The sequence below is a fragment of the Acipenser ruthenus genome, chromosome 13, assembly GCF_902713425.1.
Source record: "Acipenser ruthenus chromosome 13, fAciRut3.2 maternal haplotype, whole genome shotgun sequence".
NCBI classification, from domain to species: Eukaryota; Metazoa; Chordata; class Actinopteri; order Acipenseriformes; family Acipenseridae; genus Acipenser; species Acipenser ruthenus.
This window is the reverse complement of record NC_081201.1, coordinates 38925838-38945980: the sequence shown is the minus strand read 5'-3', so window position 1 is coordinate 38945980 and position 20143 is coordinate 38925838. Positions and strand designations below refer to the sequence as shown.

Here is a 20143-nt window from a genome sequence, read left to right as displayed (position 1 = left end):
TCTTATTGTAATGCTAGGGTTAGTGGTTTAATATAAAGAAAAACATAGGATGCACCAGGAATCGATATATAAATTAACATTCAGTAAGAAATTGTCAAGTTTGCGCATAGGTAGATTTGATTTATAGACACATATTAAGTGCTATCAGATATTATAAATTGTAATATATCAGAAATGTTAATAAATGACTGTTACTGATACTAACAATTCTGTACTTTATATAAAACAAAACAAAAAAAAAGTGTTAATATCCAATAATTTGTGTTTACCGGAATGCTAACTGAACGGCAGAGTGCACATGTGTGTTTGTTAAAATAAATAAATAAATAAATAAATAAATAAATAACAGATTTTTGTGTCGGGCACAATTAAAATCGTGGCTTGCACTTATTTAATAATAGCGTGCCACCGCGTGGACAACATGTGGTACTACAACAGTGATTTCTTTGAACACCAGGATTTTGGTTGCTTTAAACACTGTTCATTCATGTAGTAACTAGTTTCTTTCATTTAGAATAGAAGAATACTGAATGTTTAAATACAGATGTTTTTTGTTTGTTTGTGAATTTAGTGTTCATTAAAGGTGAGAGACAATGGCAACGGCTACAGTGTGGAACAAAGCTTCCCTCTCTTCTTAACTGCAAACGCACGCAACACCAGACCTGAACATCATGCAGTCCAGGTCTCGAGCAGAGACATTCATTCTATTCATATGTTTCACAGGGAACCACGAAAACAAACTGGTTTAATCTACTATGCATATCTCTACTGACAGTACAGGACCATACATGTTCTGCTAAACCATCATCACACCCCCATGCCATAGTCTAAGAAGCATGCATCAAGGAAGCACATGTCATGCTTTAGTCATTTTGAGGGGGGAGATAGTAAACAGCAATGCTTTCCTGCTATGCATTGAAGTACAGCACTGTTCAATGTGGCAGGTAGGGGAGAGAGCAACATGACAAAGGGCTGTAACACATAGGTCATAAGGAAATAGTACTGTATGAGACACAGGAACTGGTAGTATGGTCATCACCTGGTATGGTGTTAGTTTAACATGTTTCTTTAATCCAATGTATACAAAAAAACAACAACAAAGTAATAATGCCACTGGAAAATATACACATTTACATCCATTGGTTACATCTAATATAAATACAATATATATATATATATATATATATATATACACACACACAAATTACACTTTTTAAGGCTAGTCAAAATATCAATACATTTTAAAATGTGATTAACAGGTGGTTTGAACTTAAAGGCATTATTTAAGGCCTATAGAGTAAAGCTGTCTATCAATGGAAAAAAAGGGGTGAGGGATCTGTACTGTATATACTTGATATTAGAGTTCATTTGATCTCAACGATGTGATATTGGAAAGGCTGTTTAGTACATACATAGATAGTGTATAAAGTGAGTTAGAAGATTTGAAGTCTTAGTGTAAGGACTGTCCCAATCACATTGTCCTTTATGTGATGCTTTGAAAATTTCTGTTTTTGTTTAGATTTTTTTTTCTATACTGGTATTTGTGTAGATCTTGCATATGTTTTTGGTGTGGCATACAGTCCGTTCAGTGAGGTGTAGTTAACATTATAATGAATGTCTTAACCCAGTGTCCTGCAAGGGCTCTTTACCATGTCAGGTATGGTCCTTCATCTTATTCACAGGAACATTGCTCTACACTGAAAGATTATTCACAGGAGCATTGCGCTACACTGAAAGATATTCACAGGAGCATTGCTCTACACTGAAAGATTATTCACAGGAACATTGCGCTACACTGAAAGATTATTCACAGGAGCATTGCTCTACACTGAAAGATTATTCACAGGAGCATTGCTCTACACTGAAAGATTATTCACAGGAACATTGCTCTACACTGAAAGATTATTCACAGGAGCATTGCCCTACACTGAAAGATTATTCACAGGAGCATTGCGCGACACTGAAAGATATTCACAGGAGCATTGCTCTACACTGAAAGATTATTCACAAGAGCATTGCGCGACACTGAAAGATTATTCACAGGAGCATTCCGCTACACTGAAAGATTATTCACAGGAGCATTCCGCTACACTGAAAGATTATTCACAGGAGCATTGCTCTACACTGAAAGATTATTCACAGGAACATTGCTCGACACTGAAAGATTATTCACAGGAACATTGCTCTATACTGAAAGATTATTCACAGGAACATTGCTCGACACTGAAAGATTCAGATCCTCGGGATCTCTTCATTGTTATTTTGACCTAAGAAAGAAAAAAATCAGAGATGGAAATTGAACATAAATTCTACAACATAATATTATCAGCCATGAGATACTAGGAGGGCATTGTGATCTGTAATTGTAATCTTCAGCTCTAGGGTGCATTTTGTAAAGACAACATTGTTAATAGAGAATAAACTCTCTGACTCTGGCCTGCTTGTTATCCCCAAGCAAAAGTGCACCACACTCTCTCAAGCTTTGGTGCGTGACGCTCTCACTGTTGCTCGCTTTGAATCAACTCTCAAGACCCGCCTGTTCTCTCTTGCTTTCCATGCTCTTTAAGCCTGATATCTGCTATTAGCTGCTGTGTTGCTGCTACTATTTCATGTATTATACTACTATTTCATGTATTATGCACTTTCCACTGTATTTAATGTATTATGCATTGTTTTTTACTGTATATCATGTGTTATGCATTTCTCTGTATTTAAAGTATTATGGATTTTCTTGTTGTTACTGCATCTTGTAAAGAGCTTTGTGATGGTGGTCCACTATGAAAGGCGCTATATAAAAAGTAACTGTGTATAATAACGATATGGCATTGCTGTGGCATGCTCCTCGTACAAATGAAACTCCCTCATTCACGTAATGACTGTGTGCCTGGAGTTTCATTATTACCTTGTAACACGCCATAGCAATGCCATTCTCCCTTCACTAAACAGCCCTAGTATTTCCTAAGTGCTTTTTTTCAGGTTTTAAGTGCAAGGCCTGGAAAAAAACAAAAAACAAAATGCACATGATTGTCTTTCAGAAACAGACCCACAATATAAACTCCCCCCTTACCTCTTTTTTTAATGACTTATTCAAATATGTTTGAACTTCTGTAGTACTGTCAGTCCCAAGATCATTAACAGCAATAATCTGGTCTCCTTTATGGAACACACATCCATCATCTGGAGAACCCAGCCAGTGGGCAACACTGTAGAAGAATAAGGAGGTCAATGTGCAGACCAGTCCAGGAATGTTCTATAATAGCTACCATTAGCATTATGAGCACTTCGTGTTTCACTGTCGCTTCATTTCTCATTCACTTCGGTGACATTAGAAGATAATTGCTCTTCAGTTTGACCCAACTTTACTACCCATGCTAGTTCTGATTTCATAATTTGTATCATTATTTATTTTATTATATATATATATATATATATATATATATATATATATATATCACACACACACACACACACACTTTTAAAGAAGGAAGGAAAAGACATTCCACCTCTTGTTCTTAAATGCTTACCAAGGTTTTCCATCAATCTCTGCAAGGGTCAGGTGATTCTTGAGATTTTCTTGAATTACATGTACTTCTCTCTCAACTAAGTGAAAGTCATGTGGCTTTCTGATATCAGCAATGTTTCTGAAAAACAAAAATGAATGAAACCTCTTAATGTCCACATCTTGTGTCACTGAATGTTTATACATTGTGGTCTGACGTGCAGATCAGAGTGTGTTCATAATTTATAAGAATATGAATATAGCTGGGAAAGACATCATCACAGTAAAATCTGTGTTTAAGTGAGATGTCACCCCATTGGGCTAGACTCCCAAAGCCATTTACTCAAAATCATGAATTCAGCACAGACAAACACCATTTACATTCTAAATTGAATAAGAAACAGCTTAATTGTCTGTGTTGTTTATTTCTGTTTTGGTAACTGTACTGCGTGAGTCTGTATCTAAAAGGTTGTTCTAATGACATTTAGAGTAAAAAGCTTTGATAATCTGGCCCGCTGTTTAGTACCTTCGGTGGCTGGCTTCTTCAGGGTTCACTGTGTATTGTTTAGCGCTAGACAATGAACAGCAATATAAAACCTCTCTGGTAATATTTGATGATGTCATTCCATTTCCAGTTTTTGCCAGTCACCGCTGATAAAGGCAACCACACATTTCCTGTGAATTCTTGTCATATTATTGCCAACAGCACAATCCTATTTCTGTAATTGTTTATCTTTGATTCTGTGTTTCAGGTGGAAGGGCTGGGCGGTGAGGCTCTTGTTTTTTTTGTTCTGCACTTGTGACACCTGAGACTAGTCTTGAACAGTCATGCAGTCAATTAAATGTGCAAGGCTGTTACAGGAGCTCCCAGAAGGGTCCCTTTGCTTCCTAGAAAGAACCATCAAATACAATCAAATACAAATTCAGAGCTTCGGTCAGTGGTGTCTTTACAGGAGGAGCAGAGAAATCCCCAATATGTGCACAGTTTTTATCACTCTGTTCTACTAACACTGAAAGTAGTGGTGCTTTCTTTGACCCTTTCAGACCGAGTATGTTCTTTAGTATTGATACCAAAATGAAAAGGCTTTGATGCACAAACATGCTTTCACAAAAGAAAATCTGTGCTGTAGGTTATTGACTTTATACATATGGATTCCATAAAATGAATATATTTATGTTGTGTCTGTGCGTGTGTGCGCATGTCGCATTAGTTTAGCAGTAATGCTGGCATTGGTTATTTATTTATCCAGGTTACTGTTAGTCCTCACATTAACACTGAATTTCCATATTTATTGATAGAAAATTATAGCTGGCTAATAATAATTATTATTTATTTCTTAGCATCAATAATAAAACTGTTGACCAATATAACTGGGACCCATAGTTTGTAAGCAGTGGGAATTACATAAGGAAGCTGCATATTTAAACTCTGAAAGCTGGCATTCAGTTTGGTCTGTATAACCTGTAATGTAGAGTTCCATCTACATAGTCTGTCACTTGCTTCGATCAGCTTTTTTTTTTTTTTTTAGAGATTAAAGCCCTTGGCTATTTTCTCTTTCTTTTATCTGAGTAACGAGTGCTGCAGGTCTTCCAGCTGCATTCCAGATTGAACAGTCCTCTTTGTGTATACAGTCATTTCTTAAAAAAGAAAAATGCTTTTTGGGGAATGCTCCCCAAATGCTCAAGGATGTTTTAAGTGTGATTTGATTAGTTTAAATTTCTTTCCCTTAAGGCAAGTTTCAGAGATGGAATGGGTTTATTATTTTATATCAGCGTGTTTTTCTTTTCTTCTACTTATTATTTTTTTTATGAAAAACATATAATGCAAAATGCCACACACTGTGGCTTCCAGTGAAAATTAGGCCCATTTTCAAATCACATTATCCTATTACTCCACACAGACAGGTACATTGCTTGCACATAGATCAGTGTGTGCTTGTGTTTTTACTCCACACAGACAGGTACATTGCTTGCACTTAGGTCAGTGTGTGCTTGTGTTTTTCTGTTTTCAATTTCAAGTGGGAACTAAATGTAGAGACACATAATTGAAGCAGGCTTCCCTAGTGCCCTCATTAAGCTCTGGTGACTGACATCACCTGCTCCATTCATTTCTCTCTTGTTGGTATCAAGCTGTCAAACATGCTCATCACACACGCTCGTTTAGATAAATCCATGCAGTTTAAATATAGATGCACACTTACCCTGAAGCAGGAGATGTGGAGACCCTGTTTTGGTTTTCAGACAGTGCTTCCTCTACTATTCTTTGCCTGCTAGACAGCAAAACAGACAATAGACTGATATGTCATGCCTTATGCAGGGGACCTCAGAGGTTTGGTTTGTGTGGAAAATCCAATTGCCTTATTCTCCAAGTATTCTTTACTCTACTTTTATGATGGTGTTTGAAGGTAAAGGGTATATATACAGTATATATATATATATAATTTCACCACTAATAATTTTTCCACTTATACAATGCCTCTTTCTGCTTTACCTCCCTTTGTCCAGCTTGGCTATACACATTAGTCCCCATGCCTTTCATTTATACTGTAGTATAATAACGTATTGTAAAAACAAAATGCAAAGCAACGTTTCACTGAATGTGGGAGATGGTATATGGTAAAAGGCACAAAGGTAGCACACCATTCTAGGTGCAATATTATTTTGCAGAGTAATGTTTTTTTTTTTTTTGTAGTTTTTTTGTAATTTGATGACAAAAAATCACTATGCTTTCTGAGATGAATCTATACTACGCATAGGGCTTGATCTCTTGTAACATAGATTGTGTTGGATTAATTGCTAATAAATAATAATTATATAGCAGCAGAATCTAATTGAATTCTACTTACACTGAAGTCATAGGCATGTACAGATTATCGTTTTCAGTTGGTTCCGTTTCAGGTGGTGGATCCTAGAAAGAAAATAAATAAATAAATAGTTTATAGGAGATGTTTATAATAAAACAGTCTTCATTATTATTGGTCTGCTATGGGTATGTTAGGACATGTTTATAATAAGGTGTGGCAGGTCAGGGACCAGTACATTTATAAATATTGTGTGTGGTTCTATGCTTTTTGTTGTTGGTCATAATTCAAGTTTTAGACACTTGAACTAAAGTTTGGCAAGGATGGGGTTAAAAGCCCATCCCTGCAAAAACCATGTGCAGAATGTGGCCAGGTTCTAATTACTATGTGCAGAATGTGTCCAGGTTCTGATTACCATGTGCAGAATGTGTCCAGGTTCTGATTACCATGTGCAGAATGTGTCCAGGTTCTAATTACTATGTGCAGAATGTGTCCAGGTTCTGATTACCATGTGCAGAATGTGTCCAGGTTCTGATTGACTGATTGACAATTACACTTGGCCACACAGTATACAAGAGAAGCCAGGCCCATTTGTTCTGGGGAGAGTTATAAAAAACAGATGAAACATTCCTTTATCAAAAAGATATTTTACTTTGCTTACCACCCTAGATTTAGGTACATTGTAGTAAGGTTCTGGGAGTGACTGCGGTCTCAGCTTGTCATTTGCAGTAAATGATTCACAGGTTGCACCCTAGAAAACAGATCATAACATTACTGCTGTGAGAGGAGAGCTCAGGGATACACCCAAACACAGTGGGTCAATTGCAACATACCAGTGATTTAATCCAGTGGACTAAAATGCAGACTAGAAAATCCTGCATACCTGTACTAACCTAATCCTGATTGCAGCGCACCAAACAGATGATCCCAGTAACTGGTTTAATTGATCAGAACAAGTTAGACCGGTAATGGGGACTAACCTACAGCTATGGACAGTAAATGCTTAGGACAAACAAGCTTACTAAATTAGTTTTATCCTTCACAGTGTTAATCCACTTGAACAGGATCATCACCAATCTGATTTGGCACGCTGCTGCAATCGGGATCTTGTTTAGTCTGATTTAGCAGATAATCTACCTGTGATGATTCACTTCTGGAATGCTGCAATCAGGATCAGAAGGTGTACTAACTTTAGTCCAATCAAGTGGACTTAACCTGCATAATCCACTAGTTAGACACATCAAGTGGACTAAACCTGCATAATCCACTAGTTAGACACATCAAGTGGACTAAACCTGCTTAATCCACTAGTTAGACACATCAAGTTTGGTACGCTGCAATTGACCCAGTGTTCTCACCATGGGCAGAAGAGATGTCTTTCATAGAGTCTGTTTATGTTCTACTTCTAAATATAATTCTGTGCAATAACAATATATTCATAGGAAATCCATATACATTTGATTGTGGGTCTGCTGCAGTATGTGCATACTAAGCATTGGATCATTAATATATATATATATATATATATATATATATATATATATATATATATATATATATATATATTTTAGCTCAAAGAGCCAGCTGCCCAACGTTTCGATATGTTGTACATATCTTTCTCAAGGGAGCCTGTGTTTGAATCCAAACATTGGAGGTATTTATAGGTTTTTGACGGCATGACAACTACTTGTTATTGTTTACATTCAAATTCATGATTTATTCTTACATGATGTAATGGTGTTCTATATATTGTGACATCATTTTTACTTCTATCTTTGAATCTGTATTAATTCTAATTAACACTACTTTACATAAACTTATATTTTTATTATATCATGCAATGCTGGCTCTGAGGATCAGTCTAGATTTGGCCTCCCCAGCGCATCAGCATGCACAACTTTTGAATGAATTTTGTTTATTTATTTAAATGTTATATATTTATTGAAGTTAATTAGTTCATTCTTTTCTGTTGAGTCCCGCTGGCATAATCGTGTTCAGTCTATTTATCCATTTACTTTCTTTTATTCTTCTATATTTCGCATTGTCTAATTTGAGCTGTTCTAATACTACAAACTTTACATCATTTATGTCATGTCCCTGACTGGTGAAGTGCTGTACTATTGGTTCATTCATTTTTTTATTTCTAATTAACGAAAGGTGGTTCTGAATTCTTTTATATAAAGTAGTTCCAGTCTCTCCAACATATTTGATTTCATCACATTTTTCACAGGCTATTCCATAAACAACATTGCTATTTTTACAGTAGGTATTAGTTTTTAGTGGATATGTGGTGTTCTTATGTTTAATTATATTTTTACGTTTGTCTATGTGTTTACACACTTTACATCTACTAGTGCATATGTTAGTAGAACCTATTTTGTCAATTATTCTTTTATGTTTACTGTGAACTAAAATATCACCTAAATTAGCTTCTCTTTTGAATGCTACAACTGGGGCCTTAAGAAATACTTTTTTTAATTTTTCTGAATTATGTAGAATCCGCAAGTGTTTCCAAACTATCTTAGAAATATTGGGCAAAAGTTTAGAGTAAGTCATTATTAATGGGACTCTTTTGACCTTTTTATCTCTATTTTTATAATCTAGTAGATCATCTCTTTTTAGTTTATCCACTTTTCTTAACTCCGTCTCTATAATTCTTTCTTTGTATCCTCTTTTTTTAAGATTTGTTTTTAATACATTTCTTTGTTTTACATAGTCACTTTCTTTTGAGCATATTCTTCGTATTCTTATTCCTAGACCCTTTGGGATTGCCCTTTTAGTGTGTATCGGATGTGCAGAGGACATGTGTAAATACTGGTGCATGTCAGTAGGTTTACAGAAGAGGTCAGTCTCAATTGAACCTTCTTCAAGTTTTACTATGGTATCTAAAAATTCTATTTCTTTCCTTGTCCATCGAAGGTCCACCTTAATATTACTGTGTATTTCATTTGCCATTTTATGAAACTGGAAAAGAGATTTTTCTCCATGTGTCCAAACCCCAAAAATATCATCTACAAACCGAATGTATTCTAAAGGTTCTCTTTCTGATTTTCTAAGTAATTGTTCTTCCCATTTCCCCATGTATGTACTGGCAAAATGCATTCCTAATTTAGATCCTATTGCGGTACCAATGAAATCCAATTCGTTTTGTTTGTAATTCTTATCAACAAATGTAAAATAACTGTTTTCTAAAACTATGTTGATCATGTTCAGTACCTCTGCTGTAGGTATTGATTTATCTAGTCTATTATCTAGTGCTTTTTGACAAGCTTCTAAAGTTTCTTTACGAGGGACACTTGGGTACAAGGATTTTACATCCATGCAAAATAAAATTGTATTCTCTGGAAGGTTGTGTTTTATTGATTCAAGTCTTTTTAAAAATTGTGTTGTATCTTTAACATAGCCTGCACAATGAAAACGCAAGTCTTACAAGTTTTACATCATTAGCTCATTGGGCACATACATCCCACTAAGCAGTGTTATTTACATTTTAAATAGCAGATTAAAATGCTATGAGCAGATAGGTTTGTTGATTGTTTGAGTAGTATTGTTCCTTGGGATAACAAAATACTGAGCCCAAGTCATGTGATTTCATAAAAATGCCAGTTGCTCAGTGTTTGCTTTTTGAGTTGAGTTAAAATTGCCAAAATGAGTTGATTAAGAATCTGTATAAATAGCCATTCGAAAAGACTTAACTTTTAATTAACGCAAGAAGAGTGAAAGATACGACCATGCCCCGCTTGAGTAATGAAGATCGCCTGGTTGCTATTGGCATGATTGAAGACGGCCTGTCTGTGAGAGAAGTTGCCTGGAGAATGAGATGTTCTGCTTCAACAATCAGCAGACTAGTCCAGAGAAACCAGGAAACCGGCTCTGTGAGGGACACTGGCCCAGGACCGTTATGCTGACTGTTGCGTTGTTCAAGCCAACTGGTGGGGTGGTGGAAGTGTGATGATGTGGGGAGGAATCTCCTTTAACACAAGAATGCCTTTGGTGCAGATTAAGGGCAACCTTACTGCTCAGCGGTACATTGATGAAGCCCTTGAGACAAGAGTTTTTGTGATTGATTGACAATTAGACCTGGCCACACAGTATACAAGAGGAGCCAGGCCCATTTGTTCTGGGGAGAGTTATAAAATACAGATGAAACATTCCTTTATCAAAAAGATATTTTACTCTGCTTACCACCCTAGATTTAGGTACATTGTAGTAAGGTTCTGGGAGTGACTTCGATCTCAGCTTGTCATTTGCAGTAAATGATTCACAGGTTGCATCCTAGAAAACAGAGCATAACATTACTGCTGTGAGAGGAGAGCTCAGGGATACATCCAAACACAGTGTTCTCAGCATGGGCAGTAGAGATGTCTTTCATAGAGGCTGTTTGTGTTCTATCTCTACATATAATTCTATGCAATAACAATATATTCATAGGAAATTCATATACGTTTGATTGCGGGTCTGCTGCAGTATGTGCATAATAAGCACATACTCACTGTAGATCATTAAGATCCATATATATACAGTATATATAAATAAAACAACACTTTATAAACAGTCTTACCTGTCAAGATGTGTTATTACCGCTTCTTGAATGCTGCTATTTTTAGTAAGGTCATTCATTGCTTTTTTTTTTTTTTTAACAATTATTTTTATTCATTTTCCAATTTTCTCTCAATTTGGAATGTCCAATTATTATTCAACCTGGCTCACCGCTGCAACCCCTGAACTAACTCGGGAGAGATGAAGACGAGCACTCGCGTCCTCCGAAACGAGTGCTGTCAGCCGTCTGCTTTTTTTCACTCTGCCACTCTGCCACACTGCCGCTATATCCAGAGCTTACAGCGTCAGAGGACTACGCAGTTTTGAACTGCGTACAGGCTAGCCTGCAGGCACCCGGCCAGCCACAGGGGTTGCTGGTGTGCGGTGAGCCAAGGACTCCCTAGCCGACCTAACCCCTACCCTGCCCCTGGCAGCGCTTGGCCAATTGTGCGCGCCCCCTGGGAACTCCCGTCCATGGTTGGCAATGGCATAGCTTGGATTTGAACCGGCGACCTCCAAGCTACAGTGTGCACTCTGGGCGGAGTGCCTTTACCAGATGCGCCACTCGGGAGCCCTCTATTCATTGCTTTTTTTTGTATTTGACTCAGACTTGGATCTAACCTCTCCTGCTCCTGCTCCTCTAAAAAGCAGAACATCCATTGGATACTGTCTGTGGAGCAGCCTGAGTGAACTGAGACACAGCCATGGGAGGCTGTTACCAACTGAACAGCTACACTATATACTATATCAGAGCTGCTTGTGTTCAAAAGTTCAAAAGTAACTTTTTGTTTTTTAATAAAAGGTCATAATGACTACACACATAATAATAATAATAATAAAAAATATATATATATAATTACCGTATTTCTCAAAGGTTCCACTTTCGAAACTGACATCAGCACAGAGGATATGGCATTGAACCATTTATCCACATCCTGTCTAAAACAAACACACATATATATATATATATATATATATATATATATAGACACACACATACATGTATTACAATAGGTAGCCCATAAACCTGGAATAAGCGCCAATGGTTATTGTGGGAGCAACTCAAAAGATGACACAGTTCCAGGTCCATGGTAGGATAGACTATAGACAACAAACAGCATGACATGGATCACTGGTTCAGTCAGGAAACTCATGAGATAGATTATTTATTAAAACATAGACTAGACAAAACTGCTTCAGTATAAATATTTTACACTACATTCTTTGGCTTTTGGCTTCGCTTATTAGTGTATTTTTTTATTTTTTTCAATTAAGTAGAATGCTGTAAATTCTGTAGTAATAGCGATTCCAACAGCAATATGAATACTATGATATTATTCACAGTTTCTACCTACTAAATATTTAAGACAGGAGCAACGAGCACTGCAAGAGACATTCCTCTGTGTGTGCACCATTAGAAAACAATGCAGTTTAAGTATGTTTCAATTAAGCTATTGATTCCATCCGCTCTTAAGCCTTTTGGTTCATTCTGGCTTGCAGTGACTGGAGCGTCATTGCAGTCAGAGGCCTGTTCTTTAGCTGCACTCCGACCTGGCAAGTGTCAGGATTGTTGCTTCACTTACTGAGCCTGACTATCCCTGAATGTTGTGGCTGACGCCTCGATGCAGAGATCTCTCAGCTTCATCCTATTGATTGGTGGTGTTTGCAATGTCATTCAGGTGCATCACTGGCTGTGCTTTATTTGTGTCTGCCTGGGCTGTCCTTCTACCCCTAACCCCTCCCCCCCCTCCCTCCTCCACTTGTCTCCAGGGCTGCCTGGGTGTCATTAGAGTTGAAGCAGCACACCACTACCGCACATACTGGCCATGACTTGAATGGTAACCTACTTGTTTTCTCCTATGAGGAAATATTCCCTCTCTGTGGTGCGTATGTAAAGCACCGAATCAGGCTGGCATTTAAACATCTTCTGTATCGAATTCCATTTCTTATGGTTGTCCGGATGAGGAAAAATCAGTGTAATGCTGTCAAAACAAAATAACATACTGTAGCTTACAACTCGAAGATACACTGCCTCCCCTTAGTTTTCTCACTTTGAGGTTGATAAAAGACACATACATGACGTTTCATACAGTCCAGCTTTGCATGTTAACAGAAAGATTTAGAAGCCCAGATATGCCCTAGAAGAAGCAGTATGTGCTGAATACATTGTCAGCTGGTTGCAAAAGCTTGGTGGCATGACAAACACTTACACAGACAAGTCGATGCCTCCTAGCGGCTTGCCTCTGTCATCTTCATCTTTGCAGTATTTCAGAAGATGAACGTTATCAGGGGTCTTGCAGAATACAAAAAATCTCCTTTTCCAAGATTTCTAACAATGAGAAAGAATGAAAACAAAATAAAAATCTACTTCACACCCGTTCTTCATTTCCTGCTCAGTCTGCTACATGATACAAGGCTGGCAAGGGCAGCTCTAGTCCTGGAGGGCTGGTCTTACCAGGTTTTCCAGGTAGAAGGAAGGAGTTACCTGCTGCCCGGATTGAGGTTTAATTGGCTCAATTAAACAACTAAGAACATGATTTGAACAAAGACCTGGTCAGAAAGGCCTAGAGTTGCCCATCCCAGATATAACCTACAGTAAGTACCGGTAATAAAAATACTGTGCCACTTAATGACCTGTATTATGTACCATTTTATGGAGCTATTCCGTCAGACTTCCACATATAGAAGGACATTATCTGAACCCAGGACTCCATTAGCAAAAGCATCAAAAACATTATTATCTTCTGTATGTATAATTACAAGTTCTGCACTTACTAACTAGTTTAAACTGTTCTATAACAACATATATCAATTGCCACTTAATTGTAATGTGTCATTAAAATATTTAATATGACTAGGCATCAGAAACTTACCTGGTTAAAGAAAGGCCTTGAAGGAGGAGACTTCACCAAATAGCCATTCACAATTTCTTCAGCACCATCCACTGCCATATAAAACACTGAGTTTGGAGCTAGGGAGAACACCTCCATTAACTTAGCTTTAGTTTGAATGCTGCTACATACTGTATCTCTCTTGCTTATAATACCCGAGCACTGAGCCATGTTGCAGCTTGTCAAGCGTTCAGTGCTTCATAGTAAACATTTTTTTATTATTATTATTGTAGGTTACCTTTTAAAATGACCTTATCAATGAAATAAAATTTCTTGTCAGGTCACACAATCAACTCAGCAGTGCTGTTGGTCTGAACTCTGGAGATCAGCTCAATTAACAATGGCACGGCTATGCTTGGGGTGAGTTTAAACATTTTCTAAATAACAAAACCTGTTTAAAGATAACGTTTTGCTAAAACAGTTCAAATTACCAAAAGCACCAATTAGCTTTAGAGCAAAGTGAGGCACAGCTGTTCTTTTTTTAAATTGGATTTTGCTTGTAAATATTTCATGGAAACTCTTTGGATGAGTATCAATTTTATTGAAAAACATTTTAAAAAAATCATGCACAGTTTAAGAGACATTCCTAAAATATTATAAACTTACCTCGCAACTTCTGAGCAGGGGTTTTGACTGAGCGATCCATTCACCCTGTCACAGAAAACATGATTTTTGTTTACTATAGATTCAATGTGCTATCTGATATTGAAATACAAGGTTTCAGTGCGATTGAGACCCATGACAGCAATGTGCAGTTTAGGTTCATTTAAACTGCATTCTAACCGGAGCATCAAACAAGGCACATGCATTTCTGATCACCCTGACTTTGACTGAGGTATTCCATGGTACAAACATCGAAAAGTGTAGAGCAAATGCATGTTCAGTACCAGAAATGTATGGAAGAGCTTTAACAAAAACACAAAGTCAACATGTTGCGGACGTAACGCCCTAACTAACTTGAATAGACATAGAGAAAATGAACAAGTTGCAAGTGTTCTCAGTGTTTACATAATTATTAGCCTACAGTATACGATGCATCTCAATGCATATACCCAACCAAAAGCTAACATTAACATTTATCAGTGTCACACATATCAGTCATACATTGCACATTCAAAAATGTAAAAGTAATCCAAATTCCAGGAAACATTACCTTGGTTCAAGTGTGAGGCTTAATATGTTTCTTCTTTATTGCTAAATCTTCTCAGAGTAAGTGTGCTATATATATATATAATATATATATGTGTGTGTGTGTGTGTGAAACCTGATCCTTTGAAGGAGTTTCCTTATACGTCACAAGGAATATTACTGGTTATTGAAGTTTCCCTCTAACCATGTGGCACATGTGTTCTCTCCTCCTTCTACCTGTTTGGAATGTGCTGGGGTGATGAGGGTTCATTAACACAATCAAGAGACGTTGCATACTGCAATTTAACCAGTTCCAGGCGTTATTTAGAAATGTCCATGCAGCACTGTTTAATAGAGGATTATAGGACAGTAAACATCTGTGTGGGTAATAGCTGAACAAGTAGAAGTGAATGGACGTGATGTCAACCATGTCGATATTGAGAATACAGCATGGTAAAAACTCAAAATGGTATGATCGTTGAACGTATTTATTTGTTTAGTATTTCTTAATTCAGCTCCATTGGGGGTTTAATATTTATGGGTGATTGCTGCCACTTGACGTGTTGTCAGTTTGTCTTTACCCTGAATTAATAACACAACCACTGAGAAGTATCTTCATTGTCTGCAGCAAACCCATTTCATCAAATACACCAATGACAAATACAATTATTATTAGAATCCAAGAATGTCTTCAAGGTCCTCAACCACGCGGCGTGTTCTGAAACTCACAATAGACACTAATGTATTTGAATGTAACAATTTATGAGGATCAGTTGAGGCAGGCAATGAGCAATTCAGTGTTCATTACCAGCTGTTATGATGAACGCAAAAGCACTCCAAGAGTTTGTATTGTAGGTGTGACGACAACACCGACCCTGATTCTCTGCAGTTATTAATAGGAGTCACTAGGTTTCTGGTGTAGTTACGTGATTGAAAGGTGGAATAAGAAGGTGGTGTCTTATTGAGAAAGGAAAGACTGATAAGTGGTCTGTGAATTTGCTTCTCCATAGATATATTTATTGTTTACCTGGTTGTAACTTGTGCTTATATTTGTATGTACAATATACAGCTTCAGGTTTTTTTAGGGTCTAGAAAACAACAGCAGAATGGATACGTTCCAAAGAAAACATGTTTGTCTCAATGTTGTCTGACAGGCATTAGACACCAGGGCACACTTTCCCTTGTTGAGCTGTGCTGTTAAATATCCAAGTGCTTAATCGCCTTTTTTTTTTAAAGCTCTTCTCTGCTATCCCGGCAGACGCTGTCATGTCACAAATGGGAACAAACACTCAAGCAGGAACTAATAAAATGATAAAATACTTCTCATACCACCGTAGTCTGTTACAGTAAATGTGGTCATGTAAAATATGACGGGCATGAATTGGTATGGGCAGAATTGACAGGAGTTGCTCCTTAGCTGTTTCTATCTTGTTCTGTTATATTAGTATTGTGTGTTTCTTTTACACAAAAATTGCAGGAAACTTAAGTTCATGCTTTGTGAATATGGCCCTCGACTTTTTTTTTTAAACCATTATGAAGGTTAATTATTCCTGTCACTGGACTGAATCTGTGAAAACATACTGTAGAAACAAATAAATCCCATTACAGCAGTGTTGGTTTTATATCATACATGTACAAATAAGATATTAACTAAAACAGAAGTGCAGTTTATGGAGTTTTCATTTTGCAAAGCCCTGTTGCAATAGTAACACACCTGAGTTTTATTCAAGACTATGGTACTGTTCCCTTCAAACTCTGCACTTTGAAAAACAATAGATGTCACTATTAATAGAAGTCACTGGCATAAACACCTCCTCTACCACCTGCAAAGCTGAAAGACTGACAAGCAGTTTGGAATGCGTCTCTGGCACTCAGACCTGTAAACCAATGTGATGTCAGTTCATGATTCAAGACTGTGGCCCTGAACTACAATTTATTGAACATGACAGTCCAGGCTGAATAGCTTTCTAAGCATGGGGCCCAACAGACGCAAACAACCATTCGCTGCACACCATACTTAGGCAACCAACACCACTGCTGCGTAATGTGACATGTGAGGAACTTGATATAAACAGCACAAGCTATGCTTCAATCTTTAGCTGAAAGTCACAGAAGACGAAAGAGGCTCTTTTGAATTCTGAAATCACTTGCCCTTGCTAAAATAAGGATTTTGAGTATTGAGTTTTTCTTCTTTTTGTAATATCCTGCCTGCTAGTGTGAAGGGTTCCGTGAAATCTCAATGTCAAGTGAGCACTTTCTTCAGTGTAAACTGCTTTGATTAAGTTTCAAAATTACTTTTTTTTTTTTTTGACACGAAATGCTGTGGGAAATGCTTGTGAAACACCGAGAGTATCTGGAAAGACAAAGGGAAACTTTCAAATTCAGAATAAAAAAACTGACTGCAAAGCAAGCGGACATATTGGTAAGTGAAGTATAGCTTAAAAAAAATGCAAGTCCTGTTTTAAAGCTTGTCAGGTGGAGCTGTGAGGGGTTCAAGAGCTGCTTCTTGAATTCAGTAAAGAAATAAATGCAATTTCAATTCTGTGTCACAGTTAATTATACAGACCACAAGGGTATTACACATGTGTGAAGTCTTATAAAAGTTCTACTATAATCTAAAGTATTGCTTTAATGAAATTACAGTCTAGTCTTTTTTTTGTATTTATATTGTTGTGCTTCATTGTTTGATTCAGTGATATCTCTCTGCATTGGTTTATGAATGCACTTTCAGTTTGGAGTGTGGTATTATACTGCAGACTGAACTTCTTTACTGTAGCGAGCTGCACCGGATGGGAGGTACAGGTATATTGTAATGCCATCTATAAACTCTCCTCGAACCATTTCAAATCCAATGCACATACTGTAAAGTGACGTACACGTTCCAGGAATAGTGTTACATTATTTATGCACAATTACATAAACTCGGGTTTGTCGTTTAACTCTTACAGAACAATGCGAATTGTTTTTACATGTGTACAAATACTCTTCAGAAATATGTGGAAAAACTGTTGGGTTCAGCCTGAAAGCAAAGGCGTCCTGAAATGCACTGTTTTTCCATTTGTGTAGAAGAAATCCATGGTTGTGAGAGAAACCATCTCAAAGAAGTATGAAGACATTGTAAAAGTGCTGGAAGAGGATTTCAAAGTGACCCTGGACCAACTTGAAGCAGAGGCCAAAGCGGCTGTTCATATCATTGACTGTCGTATAGAAAAATGTCACCTGATAGCCCAAGATATTGAACAAGAGTTAGCGGAGCTCAGCCTTCAACAGCAGCAGAACAAACAGCAATCGTACACAAAGGTATAGAGCGTTTGATATTAAGAAAGGGGGTCGCTCTCTATTAACATGCCTGGTCATTTCCAATGAGACCCTGTTCTCTAAAGGAGAGACAGCAGAAACAACAGACGGGCTGGCAGTGTGTTAAAAAGCACAAGCTGGTATTTATGATTATTATGCCGATGAAAAGCAATTCTGCAGTAACCTCCATGCTGATTTCATATCCCCGTATCTGTCATTAATCCCTTATGGGTGAATTACAGTTCCATCTGCTACAATGGGGGAATACAGTATTCCATTTTGGAACTAGTGATTCAAACCTTTGCTTTTTGTGCACTATTTATAAACAGTGGTGGTTATGGTATTAGTTGCTTTGTATTTATAATCAAAATCTCTAAAATGTGATTCACTTATTTTCTGTTTTACAGAATGCAGAGACTGAAGAGAGGTATGTACTGCATTAGTTTTGAATCTGCACAATATATTCACAATAGTATAGCAAGGTTTCTTGAAACATTTCATGAACTTTAGTTAGTTCATTACAGCAGTTAATGATGTTTCTGTATGTTGCTCCACTAGGAGTTAAAGCATTACTTCCCCATCACAGCACCCTGTTAAACAGACACTCTGTTAAACAGACATGAAGTAAAAGTTCAGTATTGTCTGTCATGTAAATAGACTGTATTTCAAAAGTAAATATGACTGCTTATTTCACAGCAGTAGTTTCTAGTTTGAAACCTGCAGTTTATTAACAAAGTGCTTTTTCCGTTTTTTTCATCAGAGTTATAGAAGTCATGAACATCAGCAATCCTGATTCGGTTCAGCTGGATGACTTCAAGTCCAATCAGCTGCTGAGCCTTATCAATAATTTACAACTGTTCATCCGCGCTCAGATCCCAGTAACTAGAAAAGTCTTCCAGAGCTGTAAGCTGATTTGGGGGGGGGGCACTTGAAATGTTTCTGAAAAGACTCCTCAGTACTGATTCTTTCTGAAGGGGAGGGTGGTGAAGGGTTGGATGATGCATTGAAGTCTGTGCAACACTGATATGCTTACTACAGAAAAATCAGCTTTCTGGAGTACCAGACTTTCTTTTTGAAATTGCATTACTTCCTTTTTTTCTTTTCACCAAAGATGCCTCTGAAGTTGTGCTGGACCCCGAGACTGCACATCCCAAGCTGATCATTTCCCCCGATGGCACCTCGGCCACCTTCTCAGACGAGTGGCAGGAGCTCCCTGACAGTCCGGTGCGCTTTGACACCACTCTGAACGTCATCAGCACAGAGGGCTTCTCAGAAGGAAGGCACTACTGGGAGGTAGATGTAGGAGGCAAGACCTACTGGGAGCTGGGGGTCACCTACCCTAGCATCTCCCGAAAAGGCAGAGAGGAAGACTGCTGGCTGGGCAGGAGCAGGGCATCGTGGTGCGTGGAGTACTTCAATGGGGAGTACACAGCCTGGCACGATGGGCAATCCTACCCGCTGCCCATCAACAAGGTCTTTAAGAGGATCGGGGTGTATGTCAGCTACCCGGCCGGGGTCATCTCTTTCCATGGGGCTGACAGCATGATGCAGCTGTTCACATTCTGTGCTGGCACCTTTACGGATATCCTTCACCCAGCTGTGTGTCCCGGGCATGACAACGAAGGCACCAACAGAAAAGCGATTCAAATCTGCAGCTCTCTGAAAACATGAGCAGGACTTGGCATGAATAAGGAAGGCAATGCAATTCAAACGGCTGCAAAGATATCAGGATATGGAATGGCAAAAACATGCAAACAGAGACTGTATAAGCTTACCTGTATGGGACAAATGGCAGGCCCTGCAGAACCGTTTGATTAAGGCATGCTTCCCCGTTAAATACTTCAGTTATAAATGGTAATGATCAATGCAACTGTCAACTGGTCACATGAAATCTCTGAGAAACATTATTTCAGTGTCTGTTGTTTTTGTGTTTGTTTAATATATATGAAGTTGAGAAGAAACACCGTTATACAAGTGAATAAATTATA

At 37.8% G+C, this 20143-nt stretch overlaps 2 protein-coding genes across 5 annotated transcripts; one reads left to right on the top strand and one right to left on the bottom strand.

Annotated features, from left to right (window-relative positions):
- Positions 1 to 1043: 1043 nt before the first annotated feature.
- LOC117418023 (pleckstrin homology domain-containing family S member 1-like) lies at positions 1044 to 14938 on the bottom strand. 4 transcript variants are annotated; one of them, XM_034030536.3, is made up of 13 exons: positions 14884 to 14938; positions 14337 to 14381; positions 13713 to 13810; positions 13050 to 13168; positions 12687 to 12821; positions 11700 to 11778; positions 10486 to 10575; positions 6962 to 7051; positions 6346 to 6407; positions 5701 to 5769; positions 3525 to 3641; positions 3068 to 3203; positions 1044 to 2267 (listed from the first exon to the last, which is right to left on the bottom strand). In XM_034030536.3, exons 2-13 carry the CDS (start codon positions 14374 to 14376, stop codon positions 2199 to 2201), a joined length of 1104 nt encoding a protein of 367 aa, XP_033886427.2. In that variant the 5' UTR covers positions 14377 to 14381; positions 14884 to 14938; the 3' UTR covers positions 1044 to 2198. The 4 variants fall into 4 exon arrangements, with proteins under 4 accessions (XP_033886427.2, XP_058841343.1, XP_033886428.2 ...); XM_058985360.1 differs by having other exon boundaries at positions 13713 to 13783; positions 14884 to 14934; XM_034030537.3 differs by having other exon boundaries at positions 5701 to 5766; positions 14884 to 14928.
- A 1849-nt stretch (positions 14939 to 16787) lies between these two features.
- Positions 16788 to 19893, top strand: LOC117418124 (E3 ubiquitin-protein ligase TRIM39-like). The gene is made up of 5 exons (XM_034030737.3): positions 16788 to 17280; positions 17925 to 18158; positions 18563 to 18582; positions 18916 to 19058; positions 19267 to 19893. Exons 1-5 carry the CDS (start codon positions 17176 to 17178, stop codon positions 19824 to 19826), a joined length of 1062 nt encoding a protein of 353 aa, XP_033886628.3. The 5' UTR covers positions 16788 to 17175; the 3' UTR covers positions 19827 to 19893.
- Positions 19894 to 20143: the final 250 nt, after the last annotated feature.